Here is a 15,539-nt window from a genome sequence, read left to right as displayed (position 1 = left end):
CCCGGGCCTCTGCTTACGTGCAAACCCAGTGGAGCAACTATCAGGTGGGGGAGCAGTCACAGACAGACGCGAACACACGTGTGACCGCTGCAGCCAATCACTGCCCTCAACTGTCTTGTGCCATATACCCCCAGTGATTGGCTGCACAGGTCAGATTTATACAAGCATCTCACTGCCACAGCCAGTTAAAGGGGAGGGGGGGGTAACACATAGGATAGGTCCATCAGTATCTGATCGGTGGGGGTCCAAAACCCGGAACCCGGCCAATCAACTGTTTAAGAAGTCAACAACACCCGCAGTAGCGTCACATCCTTCTCGCATCTTGCCGAGAAGGATGCCACATGACGTCACGTTCATCTGTCACACTGCAAGCCTTCAGTATAAAACCCCTTTGAAACTGGAGAGGTGCGGCGCTGGCCAAGGGGGGTAGGGGATTATTATTTTGCCATGTTATTAGAGTGCCTAAAACTGGGCCCAATTTTTCCATAACCCCTTTAAATTTTTGAAAAACTATATTAAGGCTGCAAGCTGTGACCCAACCAGAACCCACACCTGTACATATAACCAGGGCTTTAATTTACCTTGCAGTCCATTTGTCTGGCTCCTGGGTGAGCCGGCAACACACTGACAGCATCATGGCGCCTGATCTTCCTTCAAAAACTACAATCCCCACAATCCCTAGCTTTCCTGCTGTGACTGTTGATGTTTACTGATTGGCTGCCTGATGTACAGTCCGGTCACGCCCCCTCTACTCACCAATCACCAGCACACTGACACGCCCTTTGTTTCACAAGACATTTAGCTAGAGAATTGATAGCGACACACTGAGCATGCTCGACCTGACAAAGGCTCAGAACTACAGGTCGATGCCATGGTAATTTATGAGGAAACACAGTGGGTGGCAGAGGAAGAAAAACTACTTTTATAACTACTGAACGGTAAATATGTGAAATTGACATTATATTAGGTAATAATTATTGATAATAAATTGGTCTAAAATTTAGTTATATTTATGGTAACCGGAATACCCCTTTTAAATTATGTTTGCTTATAGCCACCACTAGGGGGTGCTGCCCGAAGACAGATTTAGTATTGTGTTTAATAGACACACTGTGAGAAATTGCAACATGTTACATAATTTCGAGGCAGCAAGAAGTATACAACAGCGCACAGAGGTACTACAGGGTAGCACATGCTGCGCCTACAGGTCTGTAATAGGGAACCACAGGGACTTTGTGCAACGCCACACAGGCTAGATGCGCACACAGATTTTTTCCATATTCATGAGGCCTAATATGGTTTCGATTCTGTATTACGGCACCCTGTGTGCTGCTGTATGGGAGAATAGCTTAATAGTCTGACAGATTCCAGATAAAAAAAAATTGGGAAAACGTAAAAATCACACAGAGGTCCAGTACGTTCCCGCAGCAGTCTGTACAATACACATTGTGCCCAAGCAGAGCTCGGAAGAACACCCGGAGGCCTAAGCGTTTTACCTTGAACAGCCACGACCCAAACACTCGCCATCAGTCCACACGACCCGTCCTGATTTCCTGCACTTACGGCTTCCAGACTGAATGAGATCTAATATCTGTGCCCTTATAATTAGGATCATGTGGCCGAGAGGAGGACCGGCTAATGTGATTTCATCCAAAACGATATACGCTCTGGAGGATTTCAGGGCCATAACTATGGAGACGAGTTTCTCCCTCATTTTTCTGTAAATTACTATCAATGGAATAGAGAACACATGTGGGATAAAGGAGAACTTAAAGGGGATCTCCACTTTGGACGATTCCTAGGGCCCCTTAAAGGGGTTGTGCCAAGTTTATAAGTTATCTCCTATCCACAGGAGATAACTAGCTGATCGCTGGGGGTCCGACCGCTGGGACCCCAACTAGAATGGAGGTCCAGTTCCAAATTTCTGATGCCACTCCATTCATTCTTAGGCTACATTCTAACGACCGTATATGTTTCGCGGTCCACAAATTGCGGATCTGCAAAACACGGATACCAGCCGTGTGAATGTAGCCGGCCCTATGACAGAAATGCCTATTCTTGTCCGCGATTGCGGACAAGTATAGGACAGGCTCTATCTTTTTTGCGGGGCCGCGGTTCGGAACTACAGATGCGGCCAGCACAGAGTGTGCTGCCCGCATCTTTTGCGACCACATTGAAATGAATGGGTCCGCACCCGGAACGGATGCGGACCCAAAAATACATTCGTGTGAATGCACCCTAAATCAGAGAGTCGGAAATAGCGGAGTACCGCACTAGACTACCTCCAGCGAGAATGGAGTGGCAGTGTGTGCCCTATCAGAAGACGGGAATGGGACCCTTATTTCTTGGGATCGGTGGGGGTCTCAGAGGTCAGCCCCAAACCAATCAGCTAGGGGATAGCTTCAAAACTTGCTACAAGCCCTTTAAAAAAATTAGATGGTCACAAAGTGTCCTCCTGCTGGGACTGCACTGATCAGGCGCAATCTGTAAAGGAAACCTGGCAGGAAGTGTTCGATTCTCCTGCAGCGCCACCACAGGGGAAATGCTGCATTACACAATTGCCATTTACATCAATGGGTGGTCTGAGGAATAGAGAGGACAGGTCCTCCACTCTGGCCGGAAGATGAACCTTAGGACCCCTCTATTCACGCAGCATTCCCCAAGGTATGAAAATGGGATTTCTAAACTGGACAGCCAGTTTAAACAATGTATATGTACAGTGGATGGTGCTGGACGGTGAACCCGCGCCACTGCCAATGTACCTGTACTTTCACACAAGTTTATTTCATTTAATAGAGAATGGTGAAACCAGCAAGTTGCTAAATCACTTCATCTAAAAAAAAAAAAAAAAAAAAAAAAAAAAAAATCTACCTGCAAAAAAAGCTGTAACGTCATGGCCACTAGGGGTCTCACTGCCACCAAATGTGCAATCCACGCTACTTAGAAGAACCCCAGCTCTTGTGCAAGAGCCATGGCCTGTCTGTAGGCCTGTGAGGTCATGTCTATCGGTCAAAAGGTCTTCAAGTGAGGGGGACAGAGCTGCAATACCAAGCACAGCCACTGTAGAATGTATGGTGCTGTGCTTGGTATAGTATGAAGAGGCTGCGGCTCCTTCAAACAATTGATCAGCAGGGTGCCGAGAGTAGGACCCCTGCCATCCAGACCTACTCTGAAGATATTTAAATCCAGGAAACCCCCTTTAAGAAATATTTTGTGCAAATACGGTAATAGGGAAAACAAAGCTATGTTATGGCAGAACCTGTACTCCCTCTCAATATGGCTGCTGCACTATTCAGCTACATGGGGCTCACAATGGAAGCAGAGCCGCAAGGTGCCAGACACAGGAGCATTAGGCAATACGGTGGGTGCAGTCATGTGCGGTCTGCGTATGACGGGCCTTATCAACGCACTAATGACTGTACCCACTGAGCTGCCACCAGGGTTGCCACAAATAGTCTGTATCTACAAATATGTATTGCTATGCCAAGTTTTCAGTATCTGCCCCACTGCTATGCTTCACCATCCCCGTTTACTGCAGATCTGGATTTTGTTCATGAACCAGGAAGATCAGGATGAACAGTTAAAGGTGTTTTCTCATCCACAGAAACGGCGTATCGTTAGGATAGGCCATCACTTTCTGGCATTGTGGCCATGCAATTCCATGCAAGTGAACGATGTCGGCTGCAGTTCCTGCACAGTCAGTGCCTCGGAGCCTCACTGTGCAGAGAAGAGATTTGAGGGGCCCACAGCGCTACACCAGCACTGCGCCCACTTTATTTTTGGGATCACTGGGGGTCCAGGAAGTCAGATCCCTCCTGATTAGAAAATCCTTTTAATGGGGTCCTCTCTCTTCAGCAAATAGTGTTTATCACGTAGAGAAAGTTAATACAAGGCACTTACTAATGTATTGTGATTGTCCATATTGCCTCCTATCCTTTATCCAGCACTTTATACACTGCTCATATCCAGGAGTTACGACCACTGCTGCAGCACAGATACAAGGGGGGGGGGGGGGGGCAGGATAGCAGCAGCTGCGCATGTGTGTCTATGTGCACTCCCACAGTCCCGGCCACGGAGAGGCCGGGGCTCTTTTCTATAGTGTGCAAGCACGACCACCACTGCTGGATTGCACGGCGGTCGTAACCCCTGGAAACGAGCAATGTACAATGTGAAGGAAAAATTAATCCAGCCAGCAAAGGAGGCAATACGGACAATCACAATACATTAGTAAGTGCCTAGTATTAACTTTCTCTCCATGATCAAGGCCATTTGCTGAAGTGAGAGGACCCCTTTAAGTGCTGATGGTCCAGTTCAGAGCTGCAGCGCATACAACTGGAGACTGCAAAAATTAAGGAAATTAATAAGGCAAGATGTACAAGTCCTAAAACATACGAGTATCCACCCCTGCAATATGTATAGGTTATATGATCGCGTTCATTTACCCTAAAGAAGTCCTCCAGCTGGGGGCTGTTGTACAGAGCCGGGATGTTGGCGGAGAACTGCAGCAGGTCCTCGGCACACTGGCGTCTCTCCTCTATCACGCACTCGTCAAACCTCCCTGGAATAGACAAGTATGGTTAGAAAGCACAGAAGACGACAGTCTGCTACAAAACTAGCATCATGGTGATCACGGGCGACCAGGACACACAGAATGGAGGGGGGATGGGCCACTACTAAAGACCAAATATAGCACGGAGGCCTACAGGGGCCAATCCAAAGCCGGCTCTTCTAGAGCAGGTTGGGAAGTGGATGGAGATGACAGACTGTAGTGGGAATCAATATGTCTCAAGAGACGATGCTTAAAAAAAAACCACTAACCACAGTGATATTCAGATGAAGTGTAAGGAGGGGGTGACTAAAGACGGACAATGCTGGCAATAGGTGGGGGAAGGGGGTCAAATATTGGAGAAGGGTCGTTGATCAGGGGTTAAGCCTCTTGCACACGGCAGTTACCGTTTGGCAGTCCGCAAGCCACGGATCGGCAAAATACGGATACCAGCCTTGTGCATCCTGCACTTTCTGCCGTCCCTTTTGTAGAAATGCTTATTCTTGTCCGAAAAACGCACAACAAAAAGGACATATTATATAATCTGCGGAACAGTTGCGCGGATGCGGAGAGCACACAGAGGATATCCATGGGCTGTTCGCATTTTTTTTGCGCCCTCGTAGAAATGAAAAAGTTTGCGTCCCATCCTCATATAATACAGTCATATTCATGAGGCCTTAAAATAAAAAATATAAATCTATAAAAAACACACAACAAATACTGCCCCTCACTGCCGCCGTGCCAATGCTGCTCTTCACTTCCCGATCCTGGCTCAGCCAATCACTGGCGATGGGGGTGACCTGCCTATACCAGCGACTGGCTGAGCGGGCCTTTCTCGTCAAGCCAGGAACGGGAAGTGAGGAGCAGCGGGGAAAGGGAAGGGGCGACTCAACACTTTGATTTACCCTAAAATCCCCTTTCAGTTGTCTAGCCTAAGTTTCCACTGTAAGGGTCTATTCACACGTCCGCAGTGCATTGCGGATCCGCAATACACCCGGCCGGCACCCCCATAGAAATGCCTATTCTTGTCCGCAATTGCGTACAAGAATAGGACATGCTCTATTTTTCTCCGGAGCTGTGGACCGGAAGATCGGGGCCGCGCTACGGAAATGCTACCATTCCATCCCCATAGAGAATGAATGGGTCCACACCCGTTCCAGATATTGCGGAACGGATGCGGACCCATTCCACGGACGTGTGAAGGGAGCCTAAAACTATTAGACAGTATTAGAAAATCTGCCCCACTGCCGTCCATACTACAACCAGTCAAAATATGAGCACAGGCCTCTCATTGGGCCTCATGCAGACAACTGTGTCCAATTTGCAGTCCGCAAAAATACGGATACCGTCGCTGTGTTGTGACCAATGGGTCAGTGGGACGCAGAAACAGAAGCGGAAAACATACAGATCATCCATATGTCCTATACCTGGACATGGACTCGCTGAAGTCAATGGGTCTGCAAAAAGTGCGAATGCAACACGGACAGTCTCCGTATTTTGCGCATCTGCAAAATACATATGGTCGTGTGCATGAGCGCTTACATAAATGTCTGGAAATAAGCAGAGTGCACAGAGAATACTGACACGGGGGATCAGGAGGAAACAGAAGCAAACAGAACAACATCGCACGGGGGGATTTCTCATAGTAGCGGCCCCCCATAGCCGGCTGGAGATAAGAACTGATGGGTCCGTTATCACAGCCCTGTGTTTATTTCCGCACTCAATAAAAGCAATGGGAGTGGATGGAAAACACCAGGACATGTTCCCAGGGGTCTCGCCGGTGGGATCCGATCTCATTTACTCTCTGACCTCTTGTTTTCAGAGCGTGTGGGAACAGAACACGTTAAGCAAACACTTGTGTGTGAAGGACGGTGCCCCTCAAGCTGCAGACTTCTTCTCAGGCTTCTCTCCTGGAAAGCAAGAGATGCGGCCATTCCCAGCTGCCCCGACCCGTCCTGAAGGAGCCAAGGCCAAGGCTTACACTGCACTGGCTGCTGATCAAAGCAAAGGAAAAACTGCCCGTGTTGTTTTACATGGTAATGGGGGGCAGCCATTGTGCTCGAACTGCAGAACAGGACTCATTAAATTACATTAAATTACGCATTGTACTGAGCGTGCTCTGCAATATGTGCGGAGGTCACTGTACAGAGAGGGGCAGCTGAGCGGTCCCCCTTATTTACCGTCAATATGGATGGAGTATAGGATAAAAGTACTACAGACCATGGGTCCAAACACCTACAGCCATAGATACACTACGCCAAAGCAGCTATAACAGCAGGTCTGCCACCAGGGGCCTGGCTCACCGTCATCTCAATGATGGTCGGCGTCGGGACGCTGTGTGTGGTATGGCCTGGAAGGAAGAGGACCCATTAACTATAGATTTTTCATGTGTTTTTTTTTTTGTCTGGCCTGGGATTTGAAATAATTTTAGGAGACTAGTCTGGTGTCTGAATAAGTTTACTAGTCTGGTCTATGGTGTGTATGAGTTTAGGGTCTGAATGAGTTTAGGGGTTTAATGAGTTTAAAGGTCTGGGGTCTGAATAGGTTAAGGATGTGGTCTGTGGTCTGAATGAGTATACTGGTCTGAGGTCTTAATTCTGGGTTCTGGTCTGGTTTTCCCACTAAAAAATAATAAATCATAGACTTTGTAGAAAATTTTAAGAAGCACTAAGAGGACCTCTTCCCTGTTGGTCTGCAGTTTGGACCATCACATGAACACAGACCCAGGTAAGTGGACCTTTAGGCCGAATGCACACGGCCGTGTTCCGCGGCCGAGAGTGGTCCGTGGTAAGCCGGGCTGGATTCCTGTTCAGAGCAGGAGCGCACGGCGTCATTGGTTGCTATGACGCCGTGCGCTTCATGCCGCCGCTGCACTACAGTAATACACTCGTATGATCTATACAAGCGTACTACTGTAGTGCAGCGGCAGCATGAAGCGCACGGCGTCATAGCAACCAATGACGCCATGCGCTCCTGCTCTCAGCAGGATGCCAGGCCGGGATACCACAGACCGCTCTCGGCCGCGGAACACGGCCGTGTGCATTCGGCCTTATAAAAACTAGTTGAGTAACCCAGGTGTAGGATAAACTGGCTCTACTGAATCAACAGAGCACAGAAGATGAAAAGGGTTAATTTAAAATTAGGGTACTTTCACACTAGCGTTTTTCTTTTCCGGCACAGAGTTCCGTCCTAGGGGCTCAATACCGGAAAAGAACTGATCAGTTTTATCCTAATGCATTCTGAATGGAGAGCAATCCGTTCAGGATGTCTTCAGTTCAGTCTTTTTGACTGATCAAGCAAAAGATAAAACCGCAGCACGCTACGGTTTTATCTCCGGCAAAAAAAACTAAAGACTTGCCGGAATGTATTAGTGCCGGATCCAGCATTCAAAATACCGGAATGCTGGATGAAAAAAAAGGTGAAAAAAAATAAATGCCGGATCCGTTTTGCCGGATGACACCGGAAAGACAGATCCGGCATTTCAATGCATTTTTCTGACTGATAAGGCATTTTTAAGACTGGCATACGTTTTGCCGGATCACTCTGCCGCAAGTGTGAAAGTAGCCTAAAGCTTTATTACTCTGGACATAGAATGTTCTGCACACTTTGTTTCAGTTCCTCATCATTTTCAGGATCTACGTCTGCGGCCAGTGAATGGGAACACTAGTTAGACCAATGGTCTGTGCTTCTGTTCACCTCACACCCCAGTGTGTTAAGCGTTACAAAAGTCGGCATATCACAAGTTTTTTATTTTCTTTTTCTTAATAATAATAACATTTATTTATATAGCGCCACAATATTCCGCAGCGCTTTACAAGTTCATAGGGTTCATTTTTCTTATTTACTGGTTAAGCAAGATTTTGAGCAAGAACTGTGTCTTTCATACATATTTCCAATAATGTTACTGTGGATTCTGTACAGAAAATCCACAATAGACTACTGGGCAATGCAACTGCACAGAGGTTTTAAAAATGTTGCAAAAATAAATAAATAAATAAAAAAAATTCCACAGATGACTTACCACAAAAGACCACCAGAGGGAGCCATGAACTAGGTTTACTGGGATAAAACTACTACAAGTGTAAGGCTACCTGCACACGTTGCGGATTACGTGTGGTTTTTCATGGGGGGGGGGGGGAGTGTATAAGACAAAAAAATATGTACACTTTGCTTTTTTTTCTTCCGTGTGGAAATGAACCTGCTGTGTGGATTTTGAAATCTGCAGCATCTCAATTGTTTTGTTGATTTCGCCCTCTGCAAAGCAAGGGTGAGATCTGCAGAAAAACCGCACGTAACGCAAGGATTTTTTAGGTGCGAATGGATTTGCTGCTTGTAAACCCTCTCTCCTGTGCAGGGAGCCTAAAGAGGTTTTCGCCAAGATTGAAACCCATCATTAGTGTTGAGCCAATCGAACGTCGGATCAGAGACCTTCTCCTCCCCCTCCCTGCACATTACGCGCAGCATGCCTACAACACAAACACCGCGATTTACCAACCCTGTAGATGGATTGGCTCAGGCTGGATGATAAATGTGATGCAGGGATAGACACTTTTCTCTGCTCTATACCAGCTATCGGTCGGCTTACTTTCAGAAATTTAGACCAGATTTTTTGGCAATCTTGGCGCAAATATGGCGTCTAAGGCCACACTCCGTGATCAAGCAAATATAGAGACCCTAGTTGTGCCAAATTGCACCACTTTTTTTGGACACTTTGCAGACACGTTAGTAAATCTGGTCCAATAAGTTGTTTTCTGACTTTTCTTATGTCTACTTGGATGATGTATCGAAATTCTCTGGAAATGCTGTCCTGTACAAGCTCAGGCAACAGAATAAATCAGTATATACCCAAGGCTTCCAGCAAAACATTGTCCAGAGCAGCAGGCCGTCTCCGCCAGCTTGCCTTCTTCTCAGTGCGTACTGATGCAATCTCTTCTTCAAGTAAGTGATGCACAAGCCCCAGCCGCCCACAGGTCGCTTCTTCCATTGCTCTATGATCCATTTTTGATACTAATGCCCCCATTTTGGCAATGGACAGGGATTGACATGGACTCTCTGACCAGTCTGCAGGTACACCGCCCGATACACAGTAAGCTGAGATGCCCTGTGTGTTCTGACCCCCGTCTATTATCGCCAGCAGGAACTTTTTTTTTTAACAATTTGCTCTACAGTGGGATCAACCCTATCACCACACAGCTATAGGCTTTTGGCCCCCACGATCCCGACACTGGGTCCCCGGTTGTCCTTCCGTGGACTAGTTTTGGTACTGCCTACCAGGAGGACTCAACATCTGCCACTTTGAAGATGCTCTGACAATTTACAGTACTGTGCAAACGTTTTGGGGGAAGTGCGGAAAAAATGCTGCAAAGTAGGAACGCTTTCAAAAATAGAAGCGCTAATAGTTCCTAAATCTAACGGATATTCAGCATGGCCACCCTTTGCCTTCAGCACAGCATCAGTTCTTCTGGCTACACTTGTACACAGTTTTTGAAGGCAACTCGGGAAGGGGGGGGTTGTCCCAAGCATCGAGGAGAACTAAACAGAGATGTTCTATGGATGTAGGCTTACTCACATCTAGGGCTGAAACGATTATTCGAATAACTCGATTAAATCGAGTCAAAAAATTCATCGATGCAGTTTCCCTGCATCGAGGAATCGTTTACATCACGTGATCACGGAGCGGGAGTGAAATTAAGCGTCTCACTCACCGCTTCCGTGTCCTCCGGAGGCCAGAGAGGCAGGACTGAGCCGGCACAGCGGAGGGGGGAGGGGGGAGTCTCTCCCTCCCCACTGTGCGCGGCTGCCGCTGAAGACCAATGAGGACAGAGTAGGAGGAGGAGGAGGGGAGGGACTGTGGCCACTGCGCTACCAATGACTGTGCCGGCCATATCCCACAGGGTCCCCCTCCTCCCCCCCATCATTGGTGGCAGTGTCAGTTCCGATCGGAGCCCCAGCAGTGTAATGCTGGGGCTCCGATCGGTTACCATGGCAGCCAGGACGCTACTGAAGTCCTGGCTGCCATGGTATGTTAGTGAGCAGAGAGCAGCGCATTATACTCACGTGCGCTGTGGCCGGCGGTCGCTCCTTCTCATAGGTCTGTGCGGCGCATTGCTAATGCTGTAAGCATTAGCAATCCGCCGCACAGACAGAAGAAGGAGCGACCGCCGGCCACAGCGCACATGAGTATAATGCGCTGCTCTCTGCTCACTAACATACCATGGCAGCCAGGACTTCAGTAGCGTGACTCCTGGCTGCCATGGTAACCGATCGGAGCCCCAGCATTACACTGCTGGGGCTCCGATCGGAACTGACACTGCCACCAATGATGGGGGGGAGGAGGGGGACCCTGTGGCCACTGCCACCAATGATTAATACTGGGGAGAGAGGGGGGGGGGTTGCGTTACCAGAGGGGGCAGGCAGATCAGAGGCTGGGGGGAGGGGGGGGGAGGCAGATCAGAGGCTGGGGGGAGGGGGGGGGAGGCAGATCAGAGGCTGGGGGGAGGGGGGGGGAGGCAGATCAGAGGCTGGGGGGAGGGGGGGGAGGCAGATCAGAGGCTGGGGGGAGGGGGGGGGGAGGCAGATCAGAGGCTGGGGGGGAGGCAGATCAGAGGCTGGGGGGGAGGCAGATCAGAGGCTGGGGGGGAGGCAGATCAGAGGCTGGGGGGGAGGCAGATCAGAGGCTGGGGGGGAGGCAGATCAGAGGCTGGGGGGGAGGGGGGGAGGCAGATCAGAGGCTGGGGGCAAGCAGATCAGAGGCTGGGGGGAGGCAGATGGAGAGAGAGTGGTTAATGGAGGCTGCAAGCACCACCTTGGCATGTATAAAGTTATTGGTTTAGAGAGGGGTTAATGAAGGCACCTCCAAGGTGCTTTCATTAACCTCTTCCAACCAATAACTTTATACATGCCTAATGCCAAGGTGCTTCCATTAACCCCTCCAAACTCAATGGGCATGTATAAAGTTATTGGTTTGGAGGGGTTAATGGAAGCACCTTGGCATTAGGCATGTATAAAGTTATTAACCCCTTCAAACCAATAACTTTATACATACCTAATTACGTACGTTATTTTAAGTAGCTTTTTCTTATTAGATTACTCGATGAATCGAGAAATATAATCGATAGAATACTCGATTACAAAAATATTCGTTTACTGCAGCCCTACTCACATCTTTCTGTCCCTTCATGTCATCCCACATAGACTGGATGATGTTGCGATCAAGGCTCTGTGGGGGCCATGTCATCTCTTCCAGGACTCCTTGTTCTACTTTACACTGAAAATAGTTCTTCATAACATAGTCTGTATGTTTGGGGTCGTCAATCAGACGGCATTGCGTGATGGATAAGTACCGGTATATGCCTGCATTTCCAGTCTGTCTGTGATTACAGGAAGAGACTGAAGGATTTAAGCAAGCCTACATCCACAGAGGATCTGTGGTTACTTCTCCAAGATGCTTGGGAACAGCCTCCCTGCTGAGTTCCTTCAAAAACCGCATGAAGGTCTATACCTTGAAGAACTGATGCCATTTTTGAAGGCAAGGGGCGGTCACCCCAAATATGGATTGGATTTAGATTTCTCTTTTGTTCATTCACTTTATCTTTTATTAACAAAATGCAAACTATAAAACACTTCCATTTCTAAAACCATTTTTACATTGCCTAAAACTTTTGCATAGTGCGGTGGCTCTGGTAAACGTCGGTCAAATCCTTACGCTTGCCCATTTTTCCTACCGATCACTTGGTTCCTGCTATATCCCTGGACAGGAGCCATTGTCCCGACATAATCAATGCTATTCACTCCTCATATCAGTGGCTGACAAATAGTTTAAACAAAAAAAATGGAGGACACGAGGGTGTAAAGCGTGCGTCCTTCCTCGAGTACAAGCACAGACATGACAGGATTCTGCAGGGTAGGATTGCTCCATGCACCGCACGCTGTCCTCTCCTCATTCCACAAGCCTCGGCACTTACCAAACAGCTTCGCTTTAGCAAAAGGAGGGAAGAGCTCAGTCTGTCTGAAGAGATTCTTATGTATCTGCCAGAGATCTCGGTGCAGTTTCTTAAAGTCGCTGTATCTTTTCCAAGTCACTATCTGCAGGAGAAGAGAGAAGGGCGTCACATGGGAATCGGGACTACACCCGTCTACAATCCAAGCACCGCACAAATGCTGCTGGATGACTAACACATCTATTTGCTGCATGGAGTTTGTATCTTCTCCCCGGGTTTGCGTGGCTTCCTTGGGGTTTCCTCCCACACCCTCAGCTCTTTATGAAATGGACCCTAGTGTGCATCATGCGCCTATATGGCAGCCACTGACTTCCCAGGGTCGCACTACTATCCTTGCACTTTGAGTGGCTGCGGGAAAAGAGCAATACAAACGTTTGTCATTGTCCGTTACACACAGTGGCGTAGCTAGAAATGACTGGGCCCCACAGCAAATTTTTGAATGGGGCCCCCCTCCCACGGTAATTTTTTCGCAACCCCTTCCTTTCATGCCGCCCCTATTCCTGTGGCTAGTAAAGATCGCTCTCTCAGACCAGGCCCGGCAGCTGTTCCATCTGTCTATACTGCCACTGTATACTGTATAGGGGGCCCTGACAAAATCTATTAGTCATCCTCCTCCTGGATGGGCCCCTTCTGGGTCAGGGCCCCAAAGCAGCCGCTTCCCCTATAGTTCCGCCCCTGTTTACACAGTAAGGTTCCTTTAATCCGATTAGCACATCTTCTGGATTACAGGATGCTGAAAGGAAAGTATATAGAATTTACTTGGAGGGAGAATTTCCTAAAAATAAAAAATAAATGAGCGGTGGTGTAATTTTAATGATTTGGGTTCCATCTCTAATCCCCTCACTAGAGGGACGTTTAGTGTTTGGCGCAAGCAGCCCAGAGTGACTTTATTTGCTCCTTTCCCCTCACCTTTACCTTCCATATCTGATCCGGGGCATGGGACATGGAGATTTGGCTGAGTTTTTGTCCTGGTTGGAACTACCTATCTCCACACTTCTCTATAAGGGCGAGATACTTCCCCATCCAGCATTGGTAGCGCTCTTAGTTGTTTCTGAGATGCATACTCTACCTTATTACCAATTTCGATCTTTGTGCCGTAAATTTCTGCAGCTCTGCCCTCACCCCCGCCCCCTTACTTGGTTTGAACAAGCCCCTCCGAAAAGAGATCTCGAAGATTTACAGAACTCTGGCTATTCCTGATCCACTACCTTTTGTGTCGGGATGGGAGGAAGAATTAGGTACGACTTTCTCAACTACAGAAGCCAAACACGTAACACTTCGCTCACATGGATTCTCCCGTTGTGTTGGCACGCAGGAGAATTCCTATAAAACTCTCACCCACTGGAACAAAACCCCTGCTTTCCTTTATTGCCAGGGATTTAGCCCTACGGATCGCTGTTGCCGGGGACCATCTCTCGTATTTGGTGGGAGTGTGCTGGGATCAAAATATTTTGGAGGGAGGTGGAGGACGCCATTTGTCAGATCTGCGATAATCATCTGTAGTTGGACTTCCCTTCATTTAGGCCCCATAGGAGATGCCTCCCAACACACCTTATTACCGCAGCCAAGTTATTGAGACCAGCCAAATGGCTGAGCTTTGAGCCACCGGCCAGGCGTCAATGGATAAAAGTTGATGAGATTTTTCGGCTAGAGGAACTCGCTGCATGGATTGAAGGCACCCATGATTGCTTTGAACATTTATGGCTTCCTTGGTGGCGCTTTAAGAGATCCCTGCCTGTTGCTCCCTCCACCCTAATTTGGAGGGTGCTGATGTCCTCCACCTCTCTCCTTCTATAGTTAGCTCGCTCATGGTGCTTCTAGTACTAGATTTAGCGGTTTTCTCCTGGTCATTGCCTGCGCTACTTTTCCTACCTATCAGACTATGTGTAAGATTATTATGTATTTGTAATTCATTACATGGATTGCTGCTGACTGACCAATCCTCCTGACTTCTTTCTTTGTATATTTTTATATCTTTAGAATAATAAATATATATTTGACTAAAAAGTGGTTTAGTATCCATACTGCCACTCCATCCAAACTCCATGGGTCTGGAGTTGGACCCCCACCAATCAGACATTTATCACCTAGCTTTGTGGATAAATGATGGGAATACCCCTTTAATAGATGAGGACATACAGTGCCAGTACTACAACCACCTGTCTGCTGTGCAGTGGACGGAGCAGGTTACTGCAGAACAGCTCCCATTGAAGTGAATGGTAACCAGCTCCATCCACTACACACCGGATGGGGCTGTGTAGTTCTGGCGCCAGAGCTACTGTCGAACAGATGATCAGCGGGGGTGAAGGGGGGGGGGGGGGGGAGGCTGGTTTAGGATCCCTTTCAATCTCATAGCGATGAGGATACGTCATAATTTATAAAGGGTTGTCTCCACTCCCCCCCAATGGCAGATGTCAGGGAAAATAAGATAGAAGGCTCAGTGCACATCATAGACGAGACCTGACAAGACGGATGGCCCTGCGCTCAGTGCACATCATAGACGAGACCTGACAAGACGGACGGCCCTGCGCTCAGTGCACATCATAGACGAGACCTGACAAGACGGACGGCCCCGGCGCTCAGTGCACATCATAGACGAGACAAGACGGACGGCCCTGCGCTCAGTGCACATCATAGACGAGACCTGACAAGACGGACGGCCCTGCGCTCAGTGCACATCATAGATGGGACCTGACAAGACAGACGGCCCTGCGCTCAGTGCACATCATAGACGAGACAAGATGGACGGCCCCGGCGTTCAGTGCACATCATAGACGAGACAAGATGGACGGCCCCGGCGCTCAGTGCACATCATAGACGAGACCTGACAAGACGGACGGCCCTGCGCTCAGTGCACATCATAGATGGGAACTGACTAGACGGACGGCCCTGCGCTCAGTGCACATCATAGACGAGACCTGACAAGACGGACGGCCCCGGCGTTCAGTGCACATCATAGACGAGACAAGACAGACGGCCCTGCGCTCAGTGCA

General features: G+C 48.5%; 1 protein-coding gene across 1 annotated transcript in view; it reads right to left on the bottom strand.

Annotated features, from left to right (window-relative positions):
• Positions 1-15,539, bottom strand: part of RPS6KC1 (ribosomal protein S6 kinase C1) — a 150,319-nt gene that overhangs the window by 120,176 nt on the left and 14,604 nt on the right. Inside the window, 2 exon segments of the mRNA XM_044289465.1 lie at positions 4,443-4,558; positions 12,511-12,631. Of these exon segments, the coding sequence (XP_044145400.1) occupies positions 4,443-4,558; positions 12,511-12,631 (237 nt within the window).

The sequence above is a fragment of the Bufo gargarizans genome, chromosome 4, assembly GCF_014858855.1.
Source record: "Bufo gargarizans isolate SCDJY-AF-19 chromosome 4, ASM1485885v1, whole genome shotgun sequence".
NCBI classification, from domain to species: Eukaryota; Metazoa; Chordata; class Amphibia; order Anura; family Bufonidae; genus Bufo; species Bufo gargarizans.
This window is presented reverse-complemented; position numbering and strand designations above follow the sequence as displayed.